The 24,020-nt window shown below is 40.7% G+C and overlaps 1 protein-coding gene across 2 annotated transcripts in view; it reads left to right on the top strand.

Moving 5' to 3' along the window:
* AMER3 (APC membrane recruitment protein 3) overlaps positions 1-12,318 on the top strand; it is a 46,136-nt gene extending 33,818 nt beyond the window's left edge. For both annotated transcript variants that reach the window (XM_073625825.1, XM_073625824.1), the window contains 2 exons: positions 838-3,467; positions 9,324-12,318. In XM_073625825.1, coding sequence (XP_073481926.1) covers positions 854-3,467; positions 9,324-9,334 — 2,625 coding nt within the window. In that variant the 5' untranslated portion in view covers positions 838-853 and the 3' untranslated portion in view covers positions 9,335-12,318. The remainder of the gene's footprint in view (positions 1-837; positions 3,468-9,323) is intronic.
* Positions 12,319-24,020: the final 11,702 nt, after the last annotated feature.

Here is a 24,020-nt window from a genome sequence, read left to right as displayed (position 1 = left end):
CTCCTCTGTAACTCCAAACATGCAACCTGTAGAATTTTTTTAAACGTCGCCTATGGAGATTTTTAAGGGTAAAAGTTTGACGCTATTCCATGAGCGGGCGCAATTTTGAAGCGTGACATGTTGGGTATCAATTTACTTGGCATAACATTATCTTTCACAATATAAAAAAAAATTGGGCTAACTTTACTGTTGTCTTATTTTTTTATTCAAAAAAGTGATTTTTTTCCAAAAAAAGTGCGCTTATAAGACCGCTGCGCAAATACGGTGCAAAAAAAAGTATTGCAATGACCGCCATTTTATTCTCTAGGGTGTTAGAAAAAAAACAATATATAATGTTTGGGGGTTCTAAGTAATTTTCTAGCAAAAAAACCTGTTTTAAACATGTAAACACCTAAAATCCAAAACGAGGCTGGTCTTTAAGTGGTTAATACTGAGATCAAATTACACACAGGTGGACTCTGTTTTTTAATTAGGTGACTTCCGAAAGCAATAGGTTCCAGTAGATTTTAGTCAGGGGTATCAGAGTAAAGGGGGCTAAATACAAATGCACGCTACACTTTTCAGACATTTCTTTGTAAAGAACTTTAAAAAACATTTATCATTTTCCTTCCACTTCACAATTATGTGCCACTTTATGTTGGTCTATCACGTAAAATCCCAAAAAAATACCATTACGTTTTTGGTTGTAACATGACAAAATGTGGAAAATTTCAAGGGGTGTGAATACTTTTTCAAGGCACTATACATAGACAGTATAGAGCAGTGATGGCGAACCTTGGTACCCCAGATGTTTTGGAACTACATTTCTCACAAAAATTGTGTCTTCCTTTTTTACAGATCTCCATTTTAAACAATGGAACTGATACGTGGCAAGACATTTATCATAAGTTATGCACAAAACCATTCGGAAAAGGTGCCTCAAGTTGGATGTAAAGATAAAAAGAAAACAGAAGGTCAGAAAAATCCTGCTCGGTGTGAAATTAAAAAGAATGTTACAGGAACACAAAGAATGTCTAATAGTATTTGCACAAAAGTGACAGGGGATAATATCCGCTGCCCAAAAACTGTTAAGAAAAGCAAAACGTATGATTGTGTTACAAGAGATGACAAACTAGATAAAAACACTGGTGTAAGTGGATATGGAAGACTACCCAGTAGCATAAGTTCCCCGGGACTCATTGAAGATCCAGGTGGCAAAAGGAATGAACTGCAAACCACCAGACCATCGACATGCAAACAGACTATGATTGACTACAGAAACTTTGTGCCTCAGATGCCTTTTGTACCATCGGTTGCTAAATCACTGCCAAAGAAAAGAATTTCTCTGAGAAGATCTAAGAAGAGTTTAAGAAACATGTTTAATTTAAAAAGAAACAAGCAGCAAGACACCATATCAGAAGACGAGAGGCTCCAGATAGTGAACGTTGAACCAAACAGAGAAAAAATAGTCCAAAATCAGTCCAATGTGGGTGAAATGGTTTCCGATGAGCTCCTAGCTCCAGAATTCCCTGACCGTGAAATGTACATTGATGCCATTGATTCCTTCAAAGCCTTGTGTGAGGATGTGGCATCTCTAAAGAGCTTTGATTCACTTACTGGTTGTGGAGAAATCTTTGCAGATGAATGTTCCTCTTTTATTGATATAGAAAACTGCAGAGTGACATTTATTTCAAAGCCGAGCCCTATAGCTGCTAACTTTCAAGGTGGAGGAGAGCGCCTTGCCTCACCAGCCAAATCAGAATCAGTAGATTTTTCCAGACTCCATGGACATGCAAAGTCACTGCCAAGAAATGTAAGTTCAAATGGACTATTTGAAGCTAAATCTTTACATGATTGTAATGATGCAGTCAGAAAGGAAACTAATAGCACTATGTCAAGAGACCAAGTTTCCACTTCATCCTATAATGACCTCATGTCTTCTAGTGAGAACATTAATGACCCAGAGTCTCCAAAATCTACAAGTGATGAAGGATATTATGATTCATACTCTCCTGGACTGGAAGAAGACAAAAATGAATTGGAAACCCATAGATCATTTCCAAGAGACAGTTACAGTGGAGATGCCCTTTATGAGTTATTTTGTGACTATGGAGAAACTAAGAAATGGCCAAGCCAAGACTGCGACTTGCCAGCATCTGGTCATAATGCTGAAAATCCTACATCTATCTACAGCTTTTGTGTGGGATCTGAAGAGAATATGGCCTCTCAACCACCACATGATCTAGTGGCAGATGGTATTCTTCAAAGTACATGGAAAGGGAGAGAATGTTTGTTGAAGCTTTGTGACACTGAGTTGACTTTAAGCATGGGAATGGTCAATTGGTTAAAGAAGACAGGAAAGATAACAGATTCAGAAATCAGTAATCAATATGTTTCTTCTGATGAAATAGAACCAATGGAAATGGGATCAAAAATAGCAAACGTAACAGAGGCGATCCAGGAGATGACATCAAGAAACACAAGAGGAGAGTGTTTCAAATCACAAAGGGGATATAAAGAAAAAGAATATTGCAGTATACTTAGTCATATCAGAGATTCTGAAAATATATTAGCTGATATCTTGTCTGGCAACAAATTTGAAGAGCCAGCCACATCTCTTACAGAGTCTAAGGAGGGCTTGCCTGAAAAAGGCATCCCATCTGAAGAGAATTTGGACGTTAAAGACGCAGTTCTGGAGTCATCATTCCTAACAACTTTAAGCAACATTAATGAAAACCAAGAGGAGTTGCCTGCATCAAGTCCAGAGAATAAAAATGTATTCCCTATGGTGTCCACAAGTAACAAAGATGGTACAAATGTACCATCTATTTATAACCATGTAGACACTTTGCATTCATTAGGTCTACAATATGTCACCAGCTCCATGTCAGAAAATAATAAGGGTTTGACAGAAATTCTGGATAAATTCACAGCTCGATTATCATCACTGCATATAGCATTTGGTAGCCAAAACACTTTGCATGGTACAAGTAAAATAATGCGACCATATGAAATATCTCAGAACATTAAAAATGTAATAGAACAATGTGACACTGAGCCTCAACCATCGCTGCTTCAACCAGCTTTGTTGTCCAAATGTGATAATGAAACCGACAAGAAACATCTGAAAATCTCTGATGAAGCACCTATACTAAACTCTCTTTCAGTCAAGTATTCAAAGGATGAATGTACAACTAACAATCAAACCCCGAAGGAAACTCAATCCAACAAGTTTGTCACCAAGGCAAATTTCCTACCTTTTTTCAAGTCCCCATGTTCATCTGTGATTTCCCGATTCTCCTCTACTTTGTACAAAGTTCACAAGCCAGGAGATGCAGTTATATTTTTTAACACAGGAAAGTATAACCATACATCTGCTTGTAATGAAGCCTTTGCACATAATTCAGATGCTTTGTCAATAGATTTTTCCAAATTCAGAAAAGATGAGTTTGAGCCCATCGGCCCTATACCTGATGCTGAAGAAAGAGGTATGTAAATTATATTTCCACCCAAAATGGAAATTTCTCTGTAAGTTAAAGTATAGTGCCTTGAAAAAGTATTCATACGCTTAAAATTTTCCACATTTTGTCATGTTACAACCAAAAACGTAAATGTTTTTTATTGGGATTTTATGTGATAGACCTACACAAAGTGGCACATAATTGTGAAGTGGAAGGAAAATTATAAATTATTTGCATAATTTTTTACATTACGTTTCTATTCAGCCCCCCGGAGTCAATATTTCGTAGAACCATCTTTCGCTGCAATTAGACCTGCACATCTTTTTGGGGATGTCTCTACCAGCTTTGCACATCTAGAGCATGACATTTTTGCCTATTCTTCTTTACACAATAGCTCAAGCTTTGTCAGATTTGATGGAGAGTGTCTGTGAACAGCAATTTTCAAGTCTTGCCACAGATTCTCAATTGGATTTAGGTCTGGACTTTGACTGGACCATTCTAACACATGAATATGCTTTGATCTAAACAATTCCATTATAGCTCTGGCTGTATGTTTAGGGTCATTGTCCTTCTGGAAGGTGAACCTCCTCCCCAGTCTCAGTCTTTTGCAAGCTCTAACAGGTTTTCTTTTAAGATTGCCCTGTATTTGGCTCCATCCATTTTCCCATCAACTCTGATCAGTTTCCCTGTCCCTGCTGAAGAAAAGCATCCCCATAACATGATGCTGCCACCACCATGTTTCACGGTGGGCATGGTGTGTTCAGGGTGATGTGCAGTGTTAGTTTTCCGCCACACATAGCGTTTTGCTTTTAGGCCGAAAAGTTCAAATTTGGTCTCATTTGATCAGAGCACCTTCTTCCACATATTTGCTGTGTTACCCAGATGGCCTCTTGCAAACTGCAAACGGGACTTACATAGTTCTTACATAGTAGGTGAGGTTGAAAAAAGACACAAGTCCATCAAGTCCAACCTATGTGTGTGATTATGTGTCAGTATTACATTACATATCCCTGTATATTGCGGTCATTCAGGTGATTATCTAATAGTTTCTTGAAGCTATCAATGCTCCCCGCTGAGACCACCGCCTGTGGAAGGGAATTCCACATCCTTGCCGCTCTTACAGTAAAGAACCCTCTACGTAGTTTAAGGTTAAACCTCTTTTCTTCTAATTGTAATGAGTGGCCACGAGTCTTATTAAACTCTCTTCTGCTAAAAAGTTTTATCCCTATTGTGGGGTCACCAGTACAGTATTTGTAAATTGAAATCATATCCCCTCTCAAGCGTCTCTTCTCCAGAGAGAATAAGTTCAGTGCTCGCAACCTTTCCTCATAACTAAGATCCTCCAGACCCTTTATTAGCTTTGTTGCCCTTCTTTGTACTCGCTCCATTTCCAGTACGTCCCTCCTGAGGACTGGTGCCCAGAACTGGACAGCATACTCCAGGTGCGGGCGGACCAGAGTCTTGTAGAGCGGGAGAATTATCGTTTTATCTCTGCAGTTGATCCCCCTTTTAATGCATGCCAATATTCTGTTTGCTTTATTAGCAGCAGCTTGGCATTGCATGCCATTGCTGAGCCTATCATCCACTAGGACCCCCAGGTCGTTTTCCATCCTAGATTCCCCCAGAGGTTCTCCCCCCAGTGTATAGATTGCATTCATATTTTTGCCACCCAAATGCATTATTTTACATTTTTCTACATTGAACCTCATTTGCCATGTAGTCGCCCACCCCATTAATTTGTTCAGGTCTTTTTGCAAGATTTCCACATCCTGCGGAGAAGTTATTGCCCTGCTTAGCTTAGTATCGTCTGCAAATACAGAGATTGAACTGTTTATCCCATCCTCCAGGTCGTTTATGAACAAATTAAATAGGATTGGTCCCAGCACAGAACCCTGGGGGACCCCACTACCCACCCTTGACCATTCTGAGTACTCCCCATTTATCACCACCCTCTGAACACGCCCTTGTAGCCAGTTTTCAATCCATGTACTCACCCTATGGTCCATGCCAACGCACCTTATTTTGTACAGTAAACGTTTATGGGGAACTGTGTCAAATGCTTTTGCAAAATCCAGATACACCACGTCTACGGGCCTTCCTTTATCTAGATGGCAACTCACCTCCTCATAGAAGCTTATGGCTTTCTTTCAACAATGGCTTTGTGGAGTGCACGACTAATAGTTGTCCTGTGGACAGATTCTCCCAGCTGAGCTGTAGATCTCTGCAGCTCCTCCAGAGTTACCATGGGCCTATTCTCTGATTAATGCTCTCCTTGCCCGGCCTGTCAGATTAGGTGGATGGCCATGTCTTGGTATGTTTGCAGTTGTGCCATACTCTTTCAATTTTCGGATGATGGATTGAACAGTGCTCCGTGAGATGTTCAAAGCTTGGGATATTTTTTTTTATAACCTAACCCTGCTTTAACTACTTCAGCCCCAGAAGGATTTACTCTCTTAATAACCAGGCCATTTTTTGCAATACTGCATCTCCTTAACTGGTAATTGCGTGGTTGTGTGACATTGTACCCAAACAAAATTTATGTCCTTTTTTTCCTACAAATAGAACTTTCTTTTGGTGGTATTTGATCACCTCTGCAGTTTTAATTTTTTTTGCACTATAAACAAAAAAGACCGACAATTTTGAAAAAAAAAAAAAAACATTTTTTACTTTTTGCTATAATAAATATCCAAAACAAAATGTAAAAAAACTAATTTATTCATCAGTTTAGACCAATATGTATTCTTCTACATATTTTTGGTAAAAAAAATCGCAATAAGCATATATTGATTGGTTTAAGTTATAGCGTCTACAAAATAGGGGAAAGATTTATGGCATTTTTATTATTATTTTTTTATTACTAGTAATGGTGGTGATCAGCGATTTTTAGCGGGACTGCAACATTACGGTGGACAGATCGGACACTTTTGACACATGACATTTATACAGCGATTAGTGCTATAAAAATGCACTGATTACTGTAAAAATTACACTGGCAGGGAGGGGGTTAACATTAGAGGGCGATCAAGGGGTTAAGTGTGCCCACTGTATCTATTACACGAAGCGCCTTACCGGTACGGCGATTCACGCAATAGAGCAGCCCTGCCGCAGTATAACTGCGGCAGCTAGTCGGAAAGTGGTCAAACTTCTCCACAACTTTATCCCTGACCCATCTGGTATGTTCCTTGGCCTTCATGATCCTGTTTGTTCATTAAGGTTCTCTAACAAACCTCTGAGGGTTTCACAGAACAGCTGTATTTATACTGAGATTAAATTACACAAAGGTGGACTCTATTTACTAATTAGGTGACTTCTGAAGGCAATTGGTTCCACTAGATTATAGTTAGGGGCATCAGAGTAAAGGGGGCTGAATACAAATGCACTTCACACTTTTCAGGATATTTATTCGTAAAAAAAAATTGAAAACCATTTATCATTTTCCTTCCACTTCACAATTATGTGCCACTTTGGGTTGGTCTATCACGTAAAATCCCAATAAAATACATTTACATTTTTGGTTTTAACATGACAAAATGTGAAAATGTCAAGGGGTATGAATACTTTTTCAAGGCACTGTAAATGTAAACCTTCACCTTGTAAAACAACCAATTCGGTTCAAAATAGAAATGAAAGGCAAAACATTTGTGTACAGATATAAGAAAACATTATAAATACCTTTTTTCCCCTTTTGATAAGTGAACACATTCCATCTGTTCTCCGCTGCATAAGAGCTGGGGGAGGAGAAACAGCATCACAGTGTATGGTTGTGCTGGGGGGGGGGCGTGTCAGGACAAGTCTGATCATTGGAGGGGAACAGGCTCTGTTCCCAGCCTAGCTAGAAAACTGACCATGCTGTGCTCTCCTGCCTAGTGTGGTCAGTTTTTATTAGAATAGCCGATGGATTGGCAAAAACACCAAGGAGTTCACACAAAGGAAGCAATAGAAAGAGAACAAAATACCTTTTCATACAAGTACATGGTACAGCAGGCCCATATCAGTAATAAGAAATGTTGGGTTTACATACGCAAAGTGAAACCTTCTTTTATGACTGTTAAAGGTAAGTAGAGCAGGAATCACAGGTGGATGACCTCTGGATGTCCCTATATGAGAAGCCAGTGAGTAAATGAGCTAGCCATTGGTATCTGTTATTAGTTTTGGGTGAAAAACTTAAAAAAAAAAATTGCAGGTAAAGTCACGTATAGTAAGAGCCCATTCACACAGGGGCAACTTTGGATCCGACTTCGCCCCAAGTCGCCCCTAGTCGCCTCAAGTCGCGCTACATGAAAAAATCAATGTAAGTGAATGGATCCGTCATAATGCACACTACTGCAGTCGCTCCGACTTCAGAAAAGGTTCCTGTACTACTTCAATCCGTCCTCTAGGCAACTTGTACCCATTGATTTCAATGGAAGTCACTTCCAAATCGGATGCCCGTTCATAGTGAGGCAACTTTACAGGAAAAAGAAAAGAATTTACCCAGCAAGCGCGACCGTGATATGCCAGATGGCTCGCTCATCAGGAAAGGAAAAATGTGTTTTTTCCTTTCCCAATGAGCGACAAGCAATACTGACATGTGTTTGGTATGAATCATGAAGGGGAACTACACGGCAAATTTGAAATAAAAAACCGGCATGGGTTCCCCTCCAAGAGCATACTAGGCCCTTAGGTCTGGTATGGATTTTAAGGGGAACCCCCTATGCAGAAAAAAACGGCGTGGGGGTCCCCCAAAATCCATACCAGACCCTTATCCGAGCACGCAGCCCAGCTGGTCAGGAAAGGGTATGGGGACAAGCGTGCACCCCCCTCCTGAACCGTACCAGGCCGTATGCCCTCAACATGGGGGGGTGGGTGCTTTGGGTAAGGGGGGCCATGCGGCCCCCACCCCAAAGCACCTTGTCCCCATGTTGATGAGGACAAGGGCCTCTTCTCGACAACCCTGGCCGTTGGTTGTCGGGGTCTGCGGGTGGGGGACTTATCGGAATCCGGGAGCCCCCTTTAATAAGGGGGCCCCCAGATCCCGGCCCCCCACCCTATGTGAATGAGTATGGGGTACATCGTACCCCTACCCATTCAACTGAGGGAAAAAAAGTGTCAATAAAAAAACACACTACACAGGTTTTTTAAGTAATTTATTAGGCAGCTTCGGGGGTCTTCTTCCGACTTCAGGGCCTCTTTCAACTTCTCTGCTCTCTCCGGCCTCTTCTCCGCTTTCTCCGGCCTCTTCTCCCGGTGTCCGGTTCTTCTCCCGCTCTCCGGTTCTTCTGCCGGGCTCCTCTGCTATCTTCTGCTCTTTTGCTGCTCTTTTGCTAGTGGAGGCCCGGTCTTCTTCGTCGTCTTCTTCCCTCTTCTCTTCTTCCGATGTTGACATGACGCTCTCTCCCGCTGTATTGCCGTTTACGCGGTGCGCGACGACTTATATAGGCATGGGGCGTGGTCACCGGGTGGTGTCACCCGGTGACCCTGCCCCTTATGACGTCACAGTCCCATCATGCCCCGGCTCTGCCTGTATACAGATATAGCCCCACCAAGGCTCTGTACCCAGAGTACAGACATAGAGAGACTATTGCTACTGCTATGTAAGCATAACATAGGTCAAATAAGGGGTTTCATTTTGACTATTCAAACAGTTAGCCATGCAATGATAGGACTTATTTTTCCTGACCTTCAGAACAGTTTCTGCAGTGTCTAGAAGAGTTACAATGACGCCACCTTACTATTGCTTCAATGTAACTTCTTTGGTTCATTCATACCCCAAAAGGTGACTTTTAGGCTGCATGTGATGTCAATTAAAGGGACCCTGTAACTTAAAAAAAAAACATGTACCTACATGTATATTCATATTTTTTTCAGCGAGGGTTAATACAGTATGTCTGTTTTATCTTACAGGTTTTTTGTAACAAAGAACAGCCAGCGAAGCTTGTGACAGAAAAAAACACTACATGAGACAAAACTGGATAAGTCTTGGCTTTAAATGATTTGCTGCTCAATCCTAATGTTTTACAATCCTTTATGGTCATTGTATGAGATACATAGAAGAAAACACACAAACTTCACTTAAGGCAGCTAAACTAAGACAACACTTTATATATTTGTAACTTTTCATATCTGGGGGTAAACTCTATACTTCAGGTTCTCCCTAAGTTTGCTTCAATTTTCAAATAAGAAAACAGACATTTAACAGAGGCTGCCCTGAATGGAAACTGTATATGTGCTCTTGCCAATGAAATGATTGCCTATCACTAGCAATTGGTAGTCACTCCACCCAAACAGTCATAACCCCTCTAATGAGATACAGATGGCAAAAAGGCATCCACTACTCTGTTGAAAATGAAAAGAATAAACGTTTGCATTTAGATACAGTATATTTTAACATCATCAACCCTCCAATGCTTGGAAACGTAAGACTGGCATTATGCAATGAAAAAACCTACCTGGCTCTCAGTACAAATGGTGTGATTTCTACTGTGCAGAGTATAGATAGAAGGTAATATAAAGATCTAATATTTTCCCTTCATTTTGTGAAGCTGCTGGTGGAGTTGATTTTCCACTACTTTGTGAGTGTGAATACAGTATATGTAATTCATACGGTAATGAGCCTGGGCATAGACACAGAAAATCCTAGCTTTTCACATTTATCTAAGGGTTGATAGATATAGCAAACGGTGTTAACAGTGAATAAGCAAGTACTAAAAAACTTTACGTGTCTGTTCATCATGTAACTCATAGCAGTCCCTTGAGTGTGTTATTATACATTGCCTACCTCTTTATCAAAAGCTTTTCAATCTCTTTCAATTTATTCTTAGAGAACCCCCAGCTTAATACATCATAGCAAAATAGGCAATAAAAATGCTTATTAATATTGGTTATTATTATTATTACAGAAAAAAGTGTTTATAATAGAAACTACATTTATTTATGAATTGATCGGCTAAATGCCACGGTGATATAACATATTTTTATTCTAGTATTAAAAAAAAGATACAATTTGCACTGGAACATAATCTACACATGCAGCAACTTCTGCTGTTTTATTTTATGTAGTGAAGACATTTTAATTAATTTTGAAATTTTTGGTTGCATTATATATCAGAAACAATACTTTTCCTTCCCGCGTTACAGCCTGTCTCAACTCCATATATCGTATGAGTGACAACAGTTTATTTTTGTAAAGGAAGTGTGTCTTGAATACACATATACTACTGTAGGCAGGTGTGAAAACATGAAGTAAGAATGCTTTCAGAAATAGAAATGTTAATCGTTTATTTTTATCAATTAACAAAATGTAAATTAAATGAACAGAAGGTAAATCCAAATCAAATAAATATTTGGTGTGACCACCTTTTGCTTTTTGCTTTGAATCAATTCTTCTCGGTACACTTGCACACAGTTTTTGAAGAACTTGGCAGGTAGATTGTTCCTAACATCTTGGAGAACTAATCACCAATCTTCTGTGTATGAAGGCTGCCCCAAATCTTTCTGTCTCTTCATGTAATCCCAGACAGGCTGGATGATGTTGAGATCAGGGCTTTGTTGGGGCCAAACCATCACTTCCAGGACTCTTTGTTCTTCTTTACGCTGAAGATAGTTCTTAATGACATTGGCTGTATGTTTGGAGTTGTCGTCCTGCTGCAGAATACATTTAGGGCCAATCACACGCCCCCCTGATGGTATGGCATGATGGATAAGCATCTGCCTGTATTTCTCAGTATTGGGGACACCATTGATCCTGACCAAATCTTCAACTCCATTTGTAGAAATGCTGCCCCAAACTTGCAAAGACCGTTGCCTGCAGACAGTCATTATTGTACCACTCTCCAGCTCTTTAACAAAAAAACTGCCTCCTGCTACAGCCAAATATTTAAAAATTTGACTCAACATTCCAGAGCACCTGCTGCCATTTTTCATCCCCCAGTTCCTATGTTTCCATACTTAGTTAAGTCGCTTAGTTTTGTTTCGACGTCGAAGGTATGGCGTGGTATTTGGAATTCTTCCACGAAAACCACTTCTGGCCAGAGTTCAAAGAAATTACCACTCCAGTCGATGGCCTCGCGTTCACTCCATCCTTGTGTTCAGGAGATGAAGGGTGCTGGTTCAGCAAAGACAATAACAAGAAAATAGAAATAGGACGTCCACACTCCGATAGAATGCGTTTATTGACAAAACTTAGTCCATACACAGGTACAGATGATTCACCTGACCAATCGTATCTAATCCAGATTGTGATCAGGTGTGGTCCTCCAAAGCTTTCACACCCATGAAAAAGGAGTGGGCATGGAGGCGATCAGAGCAAACAATTTGTTAAGTAAATTAACCCATGGAGAGAAGGAAAATAATAAATAAAAAATTAAAATTCAAAATACTTCATAACCCCAAGGTCCAATAAGTAGGCTACAGCAGATCGCTGTATTGTCAGTGATTGTACTTACACTGTTAAGACAAGCATGTTTCAATCCAATTCAATAAAGTCAGTTGTGCTCCTGTATAGTCCTTCTAACCATATGTAAGGGTCTCCATATATGTATATACATATATGTGCGTGTTCGTTATCGCTTTACAATTTGGGTGAAGTGTCTTCTCTTCGACACCACCTAGCGAGGGTTAATCACATACACATATTTGTGTGTACACATATTTTTAGATTTCCACATATTTTTAACAACACATTCATGTTCTTGTGCACACATGGATGTTTAAATTTCACTAAATGTTTTTATTGGGTGTTTAGTAGATACATGGGCATAGTGTGTCATATATTGATTTATAAGTACATTGTATGTATTATGGAGTGTATGGGAGGGCAATCTGCTGTAGCCTACTTATTGGACCCTGGGGTTATGAAGTATTTTGAATTAGAATTTTTTATTTATTATTTTCCTTCTGTCCATGGGTTAATTTACTTAACATGTTGTTTGCTCTGATTGTCTCCATGCCCACTCCTTTTTCATGTGTGTGAAAGCTTTGGAGAACCACACCTGATTGCAATCTGGATTAGATAGATTGGTCAGGTGACCAATAGTTTATATGTATAAAAGACAGATTGGGGTCGGTGGTCCTACAGCTATGACTAAGCTCCACTAACAGTGCGAAACGCATCAGATAGCATCTGTACCTGTGCCTCTGTTGGTGTATGGACTAATTTTTGTCAATAAAGGCATTATGTCGGAGTGCGGCCATCCAATTTAATTTTTCTTGTTATTACTTCTGGCCAGACTTCTTCAGACAGTAGTCGGGTGTACCTGGGTCACACTGGTTTCTGCCAGTTATGTGCTGATGCCACTGCTGGACATCTTCCAATGTTGAAGGGAAGTAAGCATGATGTGTCTTTCTTCTGCTGCATTAGGTTTCCTTGGCTGGCCACTGGATCTATGGTTCTTTTTAAAACAAGGATTGCTTTTACTGAACATATATATGGTACAATGATAGCAAGTACAAAAGTAAGTCAAAGAAGAATATCGCAGTGCAAGGTAGAACAAATAGCAAACATTGCGTATATAAAAGAGAACAGGCAAACTACCCCATCTGAAGTATCCAGCAGAGGTTTATTGATGCCAGAGGATAGACATAACAAATATGTATTATATATATAAAGAAAAACTACAATTCCTTCAAACATGAAAGACTCTAAGAACTATTACAACGATAACCATGGCTCCCAGATCTTGTCATATTTCTTTGGGCAATTTCTGCTGATATTAGTCAATTTGTACATAGGTAGAGCTGCATTAATGGTAACTTCCCATGAGGCAAAGGAAGGAGGGAGGGGGAGGTCCACGTAAGAAGAATTTCTTTCTTAGCATAGTAAAGTGGGTAGGAAACTAAGAGTTTAGTTTACTTTGGCCTTTGTTCATCATCATGAATTCCCAATAATGCCAACTTCAGAGAGGGACAGCTGTAGGCGGATGTTAATGAAGTCAAAAACCTCTGTCCAGAACTGGGCCACCCTAGGGCAGGACCAAAACATATGGAAGAAAGGCATCCATGGTTCTTAATGTTGCCTGTTTCTTTGTGCTTCTTCAAAGGAGCTTGAACAGTACATCGTGAAACCCCAGTCTGCTTTGAAATCTTTCCTGGGAGAGACTTGCTGATGCAGTATACCTTGCTTGTGTCTTGTTGCTGTGCTCAGTCTTGCCATGGTGTATGACCTGTGACATGAAACTGTTTTCTACAACCTCACCTTAGGAGCAGAGTTTGGCTGTTCTTTACCCAGTTTTAAGCCTCCTACACACCTGTTTCTGGTAATGACTGTGTTTCAACCTACATAATAAATTGACACCTGCTTGTTATAATCAGTTAATCGCACATCTGACTCTAATCCTGCAAAATACCTGACTTTGTTCAAGTGTACAAAGTGTGCCAGTGTAAGAATTGATGCTGGTTTGAAGCCAAAGGGTAATCACACCAAATATTGAGTTGATTTAAAATTCTCTTCTGTTCACTCACTTTGCATTTTGTAAATTGATAAAAATGAACAATTAAAATATATATTTTTAAAAGCATTCTTACTTTACAGCATTTCTTCACACCTGCATAAAACTTTTGCGCAGTAATGTACCTAGAGATTAAACTTTGGTCAGGTTCTTCCACTTTCTCATATTGGAAATTAAAAAAGAGAATTTATAGGAATCGAACAACTGTTTTAGTACTGACTATAATTCAGTGGTAGTAAAGACTATCTATAAGTATTCTAAAAAAAAGCCTCCCCAACGCCTACCTATTTAGCAAAGCCTGTATAAAAAAGATCTGTGTACTTACCTTACCTTTAATGCACTCTGGAGCAGTCACGTGATCCAGCAGCTCCAACTCCCCTGTGTCAAGGAACGCTCAACAGTGGTTTTGAATTTCTGGGGCCATGACATCGCCCACCCGCTCCCATTGCCTCTTCATTGCTGGCACTCCCTCTGCAGCAGCAGATCTCTGACACAGGGAAGCCAGAGCTGCTGGATCACATGACTGGACCATAAGAAAAGCTCTGTACAGAGATAGTTTTTATACAGGCTATGCAGAATGGTTGGAGGAGGCAACATTTTTAAGAATGCTGATAGTTTGCCTTATCTTCCACTTTAAAACATAGTTGCTGAAAGATTAATTACTGCAAAAAAATATTTGTTTGCACCCCAACCACCATCCCATATATCATCTTACATCATTGCTGTGGTCACCATTTTGTGAAATCCAATTTTGGCACACTCTCCATATGTGTGTATTTGGATGTGTGTGTGACTGTGCCTGTAACCATGGTGAAGTTGACTATTTTTAAAAATTAATTCTGTGTTATTGCAACACTGGCAGACACATACAGTATATAAAGCAAGAGAAGAAATGAGATATACATACAGTATACAGATTTTTAAAAAAAATTACTATACATTTAATAACTGTTTGAATTATATCTGTTTTATAGTTATTTTGATTAATATTGCAGAATTTTTTCTATCCAGTACAGCTAGAAGGTGACAACAGATGCAAAATAATATTGTGGGTACACATTCACCAAAGGAGTGCTGCTTTACAGTGCACTGGAATGGGTTCACCTGTATCACAGCTGTGTACAGGGCAATTAGAATGTAAACCTGGCTGGAATGTATTGTAACATTTTTAATTGGATCGACTTTATAGTGTGTGACTTTCAACAAATGTTTTAACATGAGCAGAAATGTAACTTGGCTTTCTAGAGAATGTATGAATCAATGCATAAACATATACATAGAATGATTTATATAAAGCAAGCATTGTGTGAAGTGTTAGTAAAGTTAAGTAAAAACCTTTCTTGCCTTCTAGTTGTATTAATAAAATGTTAATGTCTCTGGTGTCTTTTTTCTCCATCAACAACATGTATTTATGAAGCACATCAAAATAATGAAGTGCTATTTTTTCTTATACTTTAAAGTGTCCTAAACCCACAACAGTAAAATAAGTCTTTACATGCAGTAAAGCATGCTTGTTACACTCATTGTGGAACCTAGGTGGTTAATCCTCTGCATTCTGTAAAAAGGTTGTTTGATCCTGTATGCACAGATCATCCTCTTCTTCCACTGACTCCAAAACATATCCAGATAAGAAAGAGTCTATAGAGTCAGGCTGCACATGCTCAGTTTGGTGTGTATTGCTAGAGAGTTTTTTTTTTTCTTGGGAGAGTGCATGTGATCAGCACAGGGCCAACCAGCCCTGTCCAGACTGAGGGTCAGGGGACTTGCATCCTGATAGGACAGCTCAGTGCAGTATGAAAACACCTCCTAACCAGGCACTAATAGGAGTCACAAGACTGCTATATACTGCTGATGAGAAAAGGTATTTAGCAGTTTATATTTACTAAAATGAATGCATTTCCATGTTCTGCGTACTGTGAGAGACCAGATATAGTGAATGATAGGTCCTGGGTTTAGTAACACTTTAAGCATCTAAAGACAAAACATTTTTGGGGGGGATAGTGAAGGAAAAGGTTAGACCTGCTTTCAGCTATAGTGCCGTCTGTGTTCCCTGCATGGAAGATTCACATTCTCTAACTGTCCTGTTGGCTATTGTCACTGAAGGACAAGACAAAATTTGGAATTGTCTGAGTTTGCAGACATTCCCTCTCACTTCTATTTGTGTCTGCAGGTCAGTAAGTGAAGGGAAACCTCTCAAATGCGACACAGATGGCAAAAAACCTGAGAGACATTTAAATTCTTTCCCACATTATTCAAAATGGCTTTAAATATAAGCTACGTAAGAATTAATATATATAATAAATATATATAAAGTATATATATAAATATATATATGCAGTATCTCACAATAGTGAGTACACCCCTCCCATTTTTGTAAATATTTTATTATATCTTTTTATGTGACAACACTGAAGAAATTACACTTTGCTTCAATGTAAAGTAGTGAGTGTACAGCTTGTATAACAGTGTAAATTTGCTGTCCCCTCAAAATAACTCAACACACAGCCATTAATGTATAAAACCGCTGGCAACAAAAGTGAGTACGCCAGTTGCCAGTGAAAATGTCCAAATTGAGCCCAAAGTGTCAATATTTGGTGTGGCCACCATTATTTTCTAGCGCTGCCTTAACCCTCTTGAGCATGGAGTTCACCAGAGCTTCACAGGTTGCCACTGGAGTCCTCTTCCACTCCTCCACGACAACATCACAGAGCTGGTGATGACCTTGCGCTCCTCCACCTTGCGTTTGAGAATGCCAAAAAAAGGGGGAGGGAAAGTGAATTCATAGGTAGGGAACAGGCAGGAGTCAATGTAAATTTAAATACTGTTTAATGAAAAAAGACTCACAATATAAACTAATCCAGAAAATATCCTGATAATTCAGGTACCATCACCATTAAAAAGACCTAACAGTCATGTGCGGACACAGACAACCACCGGTCACAAACAACCACTCATGATAGATTAAGCGAGTCATTCACTATAAATAAATAAACAACCATGATATCAAGGCATAAAACATATATGCAGAGCATTACTGGAAGTCCAAATAGCATGGAAGAAGGATGACAAATGATTAAGTGGATGTATGGGTTGTAGTGACAACAGAACTTGATCAATACTGAATAATGGTGTAAAAAACACGATTAGCCGTTAGGAGGGGGGGACAATGATGTCAGGGGGCCTTTGTGGAAAGATCCGGGAAGGAATGGATGGATGAGGTCAAGGCCGCTGCTGGATGTGAGTGTATGTGGGCTGACAGGTCGGAGCCTCTCTAGACCAGGGATGGCTCACAAGGCTGCAGACCAGAAGGTGTGAATTAGACTCACAGGCAGCTGAAGTTGGAGAGTTAGGATTAGTGGTGAGCTGACACTGTGGAGCGGAAGCCAATTATCACATGCGGTGAGAAACTAAAGTGACAGTCCCGAATCAGGGATGCAGTAAAGGAGGATCTCACCCGGTGTTGTTTTGCAGCTGTCACCATCTCCTGTATGAGGAATTCCTTTTCAAAGGTGATCCAGTCCACTAGGGGGTCAACCAAGGGATGCCTCAATCGTGAGTAGCAGATAAGCGGTAAGAGTGAGTAAGCTCACGTAAGTAATGCAGATAGAGTCCGAGCCATTGAGGCAACAATCCACCCCTCCTCCTCTCTTCCGGCTAGCCGCTGTAGCAGGATTCAAGCAATCGCTGGTTTCACGGGTCAGAGTGATCAGCGTGATCAAGGCTGGTGGGTGGGTCTGTTTGTCAGCAGGTACGCTAAGGGCAGCGTGGTGGCGTCATGCTGACGCGTTTCATCCGTATACCGGATTTCTTCAGAGCATGCGCGATAGCAAGCCTCGTCAACTTATGTAGTATTGAGGCGGGATCACGTGGGTTTCAGCATCTCGTTACCAAGGCTACCGCGCTGTTCACTGACAGCCATACACACAGGAAAAACATAAAACATGACTAGCAGACCGAGTCCGTAAAGGCACACCAGGGATAGGGAGGGAAGAAAAAAGAGGGAAAGGAAAAGGGAAAGAAGATAAGAGAGGGAGGCGAAGAGGAAGGGAAGGACAAAGGGGGGGGGGGGGGGGGAGAAATGAATAAAAAAAAAAAAAAAAAAAAAAAAAAAAAAAAAAAAAAAAAAAATAAAAATAATATTGAAATGAATATAAAAAAGGCTCTTAGCAATAAAATTCAAGTGCATTAAGAAAGAAAAATATAATTGATAATAAAGAGATAACAGGGATAAAGAGGATTCATTATGAAAAATGGAGAAACGGGGCCATAGGATTATCAATGGGGGCTATAAGCGAAAAAATCCCAACCAAGAAGGAGAAAGATGTGGACGGACAATTATCAATGAATTTAGGGGGTCAAAAAAACACCAAGGTTGCATTCGTTATTTAACCCATGGGGGTGCATACTATTGGTGTTGTATATCCACATCTTCTCCTTCTGGTATAGGATCCTGTCGAAATCGCCCCTTCTCAGAGGAAGGTTAAGCCTATAGATACCTTTGACGGTAAGTCCCTTGGGGTTACCCCCGTGTGCCTGCAAGAAGTGTAGAGAAATAGGTTGTTCATCGTCTTTGCCCAAAATGGACTGAATATGTTCACTCACTCTTACCTTCAGTGGTCTCTTGGTTTTCCCCACATAGTGTTTCCCACAGGGACAGGTGAGCATGTAGATCACCCTGGTTGTATTGCAATTAATAAAGTTTTTAATTTTGAAAAGTTTTTTGCCTTCAGAATCAGAAAATGTACTTGTGCGTTCAACGTACTTGCATACTGAACAGCGACCACACTTGAACATTCCCTTCAGAGGCGGGAGTTGTGTCAGCCAGTTGGGAGTAGGTGATCTTTGGTACTCGGAATGAATTAGACTGTCTTTTAGATTTTTAGAACGCCGAGCCGTTAAGAGGGGTCTAGTGCCCACAATCTTGCCCAGAAGGGGCGACTCAGACAGAATGTGCCAGTGTTGGTTAAGTATGGACCTGACTTGGTCCCAATGGGCACCAAACTTGGTAATGATCCTGGGAGGTCCCCGGGATTCCGGGGATTTGGGATCCTTTTTCTTTTTTGAAAGAAGTGTTATCCGGTCTGTCTGAGTGGCCCTTCTTCTGGCCTCCCTAATGCATGAATGGGAATAGCCTCTCTCTCTGAATCTATTGTAAAGGTCTTTAGACTCAGTGATAAAGTCAGCTGGATCAGAGCAGTTTCTTCGAGCCCTGAGAAATTGGCCTACTGGAATGGCCTTAATCAGAGATTTTGGGTGGTCGCTGGATGCTAAAAGTAGGGTATTAGCTGCTGTGGGTTTTCTGAAGGTTTTGGTCTTGATCAAACCGTTATCAATGTAAATGGTTAGATCGAGAAAAGAGAGGGTGTGGGGATGAAAAGTGTAGGTGAGTCTAATGTTTCTATCATTAGAATTTAACTCATTCATGAAGGTGTGTAACTCATGTTCAGAGCCCCCCCAGATCATTAGGACATCATCTATGTACCTCAGCCACGTAGCACAGTGGCTGAGGTACAATGACGAAGGGTACACCAGATCCTCCTCCCACAAGCCAAGATGAAGGCATGCGTAAGAGGGCGCCCAGGGTGCTCCCATGGAGGTTCCCCTTATCTGCTGGTAAAAATTTCCCAAAAATTGGAAGCAATTATGTTCGAGTAGAAAAGTAAGAATGTCGCCTATGAATTCATTATGCTGTCCAAGGGATGGAAACCTACGTTCAAGAAAAAATTGAACTGCACGCAGACCCCAGCAGTGTGGTATTGAGGTGTACAACGATTCAACATCTATCCCCACTAGAAAGGCCCCAGATGGCATTGTTAGAGTGTTTAGTCGCCTTAGTACATCCATAGTGTCATGTACAAATGAGGGCAATTCTGGGACTAGGTCCTTAATAAGGGCATCAATGAATTTACCCACTTTTTCAAGAGGACCATTGACAGCAGAAACTATGGGTCTGCCGGGTGGATTCTGAAGGCATTTGTGGAGCTTAGGGATGATATAGAAGGTGGGTGTGTTGAATTGTTGTACCCTCAGGTAGTTGTACTCTTTTGGGGTAATAAGTTTCTCTTCCAAACCAAGACTAAGGAGATAGTTGAGGTCATTGACAATAGCAATAAAAGGATTAGTGTGAAGTTTGCGGTAAGTAGATTCATCCGCTAGGAGTCTCCTGACTTCAGTTTCATATTGGGTTTCGGTTAGAAGAACAATATTACCACCCTTATCACTGCCCTTGATGACAATGCCAGGGGCATTTTCAAGCTCTCTAAGGGCTTTTCGTTCCTCTCGTGTGATATTGTCAAGTCCCCTGTAATTCCAGTTGATTTTGGAGAGATTTTGGAGAGATCTCTTTTGACTTGTGTCAAAAAGAATTCAATAGGTTTATATTTAGAAAGAGGGGGCAATCTTGGTAGACCTTATCGGCAGTTGGCAGAGCGAGTCAACGCATGCTGGTAGTACGGAGTCTCAGAGTCAGAATCAGACTGACAATTCTCCTGAAGTAGTGAAACCAAATATCGAGGGCCTCTCGCTCTTCCTCATCTGCCGATATAGGATGGGACTCATCTTGTTTTGATGAGTGCCAAATCCAAAGATCACCTTTCTTAAATAAAGTGAAATGTCCTTATAGACTTCGAATTCATTCATCCCAGATTTAGGGGAGAAGGAAAGGCCTCTATTTAACAGTGATAGATGGTGCTCATTAAGCTGGAATTGGGTGAGATTAACAACTTTCATGTCCACTAGAGAACTGGGAGGAGGTAACAATAAGTCGTGTGTGGCAGGGGGTGCATTACGTTCTGTATGTTTTGTTCCTTGATTGTCGCTGGCTTTTTCGTGTTTCTCGGGCCCTTCCTTGAGGAGGTGGGGACTGATGTAAGGTTTTTGTGTCCCTTTAGGCTTGGTTTCGCTTTCACTGTGGTTGTGGTGGGATTGTCTGGAGGGGTGGGGTCTTTGTCTAAAAAAGTCACCGAAAGTTCCTTATGTTCACTATCGCTATCAGAGGACGAAATGTGGTTGCGATTTGGTTTGGAACTACTATGCCTTCCTCTACTCCTACGTGATCTGCTCCTACCAACATGAATGGTAGGATCAAAGAGATCCCCTTGTTCCAAGTCTTGTAGATTTTGTTTAAACTTTTCTTGTTTACTACTTTTTAAATTTTTTTGTGTTTTTTCTACTTCTTTTTTAAGAAGTTCGTTATGTTTATCAAATAGGGGGTTTGTTTTGAAAGGTTCAAGTAACACCGTACTCGCCTCTATCTCTGTTTTGATTTCATTCAGTTGGATTAATTCCTCGTCGACAATCAATTGCATAATCTCAAGGCCTCGTTTAATACAGCTGGCCTTCCCATGCCTCAATAAACCGAGGAGTATGGAGGTGTGCAGCTGGAGTAACACGTTCTCTCAAACCACGTGGGATGATACCATTCTCAATGTGGATTTTAAAGAGGAAATATCCCACTTCCTATTGAGAAATTTACTAGTTAACTTTTGTGGTTTCTAAGAGAGACTGAAGTGAGTCTTCACCGTCCCTAGATATTGATTGTTCACAAGGAAAATGCCAACTGAATTTCTTTTTCTATTTCATCATCAATTTGATAGGCCATACTACACAACAAAAAAAAAAAAAAAAAAAAAAAAAAAAAAAAAAAAAAAAAAAAAATTGGGATATCGCTGAAAAAGGTAAAAAATAATAGAAAAAAGGGGGGAAAAAAGATGCCTACGGATTCGCTCTGGATTAAAAAAGTTGGTGAATGGTACGGATTAGCATGAGTGAACACAGAGTGGGGTTCAAGAAGGGAAGTATAATCCCACAGTATCGCACTGAGCAAAAAAAGGGGGGGGGTAAGATAAAAGAACAACAACACTCTGTGATTTCAGTATAGCTAGTAGCAGACTGAGGATTGGGTCCGAACAGGTCTACATATCATTGAGACACCTGCTAGCACCAATCAGTAATAGGTGTGTTCCCCAGAATTCAATACAGCATATACCAAAAAAAGGGGGAGGGAAAGTGAATTCATTAGGTAGGGAACAGCAGGAGTCAATGTAAATTTAAATACTGTTTAATGAAAAAAGACTCACAATATAAACTTAATCCAGAAAATATCCTGATAATTCAGGTACCATCACCCATTAAAAGACCTAACAGTCATGTGCGGACACAGACAACCACCGGTCACAACAACCACTCATGATAGATTAAGCGAGTCATTCACTATAAATAAATAAACAACCATGATATCAAGCATAAAACATATATGCAGAGCATTACTGGAAGTCCAAATAGCATGGAAGAAGGATGACAAATGATTAAGTGGATGTATGGGTTGTAGTGACAACAGAACTTGATCAATACTGAATAATGGTGTAAAAAACACGATTAGCCGTTAGGAGGGGGGACAATGATGTCAGGGGGCCTTTGTGGAAAGATCCGGGAAGGAATGGATGGATGAGGTCAAGGCCGCTGCTGGATGTGAGTGTATGTGGGCTGACAGGTCGGAGCCTCTCTAGACCAGGGATGGGCTCACAAGGCTGCAGAGCAGAAGGTGTGAATTAGACTCACAGGCAGCTGAAGTTGGAGAGTTAGGATAGTGGTGAGCTGACACTGTGGAGCGGAAGCAATTATCACATGCGGTGAGAAACTAAAGTGACAGTCCCGAATCAGGGATGCAGTAAAGGAGGATCTCACCCGGTGTTGTTTTGCAGCTGTCACCATCTCTGTATGAGGAATTCCTTTTCAAAGGTGATCCAGTCCACTAGGGGGTCAACCAAGGATGCCTCAATCGTGAGTAGCAGATAAGCGGGTAAGAGTGAGTAAGCTCACGTAAGTAATGCAGATAGAGTCCGAGCCATTGAGGCAACAATCCACCCTCCTCCTCTCTTCCGGCTAGCCGCTGTAGCAGGATTCAAGCAATCGCTGGTTTCACGGGTCAGAGTGATCAGCGTGATCAAGGCTGGTGGGTGGGTCTGTTTGTCAGCAGGTACGCTATGGGCAGCGTCGGTGGCGTCATGCTGACGCGTTTCATCCGTATACCGGATTTCTTCAGAGCATGCGCGATAGCAAGCCTCGTCAACTTATGTAGTATTGAGGCGGGATCACGTGGGTTTCAGCATCTCGTTACCAAGGCTACCGCGCTGTTCACTGACAGCCATACACACAGGAAAAACATAAAACATGACTAGCAGACCGAGTCCGTAAAGGCACACCAGGGATAGGGAGGGAAGAAAAAAGAGGGAAAGGAAAAGGGAAAGAAGATAAGAGAGGGAGGCGAAGAGGAAGGGAAGGACAAAGGGGGGGGGGGGGGGGAGAAATGAATAAAAAAAAAAAAAAAAAAAAAAAAAAAAAAAAAAATAAAAATAATATTGAAATGAATATAAAAAAGGCTCTTAGCAATAAAATTCAAGTGCATTAAGAAAGAAAAATATAATTGATAATAAAGAGATAACAGGGATAAAGAGGATTCATTATGAAAAATGGAGAAACGGGGCCATAGGATTATCAATGGGGGCTATAAGCGAAAAAATCCCAACCAAGAAGGAGAAAGATGTGGACGGACAATTATCAATGAATTTAGGGGGTCAAAAAAACACCAAGGTTGCATTCGTTATTTAACCCATGGGGGTGCATACTATTGGTGTTGTATATCCACATCTTCTCCTTCTGGTATAGGATCCTGTCGAAATCGCCCCTTCTCAGAGGAAGGTTAAGCCTATAGATACCTTTGACGGTAAGTCCCTTGGGGTTACCCCCGTGTGCCTGCAAGAAGTGTAGAGAAATAGGTTGTTCATCGTCTTTGCCCAAAATGGACTGAATATGTTCACTCACTCTTACCTTCAGTGGTCTCTTGGTTTTCCCCACATAGTGTTTCCCACAGGGACAGGTGAGCATGTAGATCACCCTGGTTGTATTGCAATTAATAAAGTTTTTAATTTTGAAAAGTTTTTTGCCTTCAGAATCAGAAAATGTACTTGTGCGTTCAACGTACTTGCATACTGAACAGCGACCACACTTGAACATTCCCTTCAGAGGCGGGAGTTGTGTCAGCCAGTTGGGAGTAGGTGATCTTTGGTACTCGGAATGAATTAGACTGTCTTTTAGATTTTTAGAACGCCGAGCCGTTAAGAGGGGTCTAGTGCCCACAATCTTGCCCAGAAGGGGC

Source organism: Aquarana catesbeiana, linkage group LG04 (assembly GCF_042186555.1).
Source record: "Aquarana catesbeiana isolate 2022-GZ linkage group LG04, ASM4218655v1, whole genome shotgun sequence".
Classification (NCBI taxonomy): domain Eukaryota; kingdom Metazoa; phylum Chordata; class Amphibia; order Anura; family Ranidae; genus Aquarana; species Aquarana catesbeiana.
This window is presented reverse-complemented; position numbering and strand designations above follow the sequence as displayed.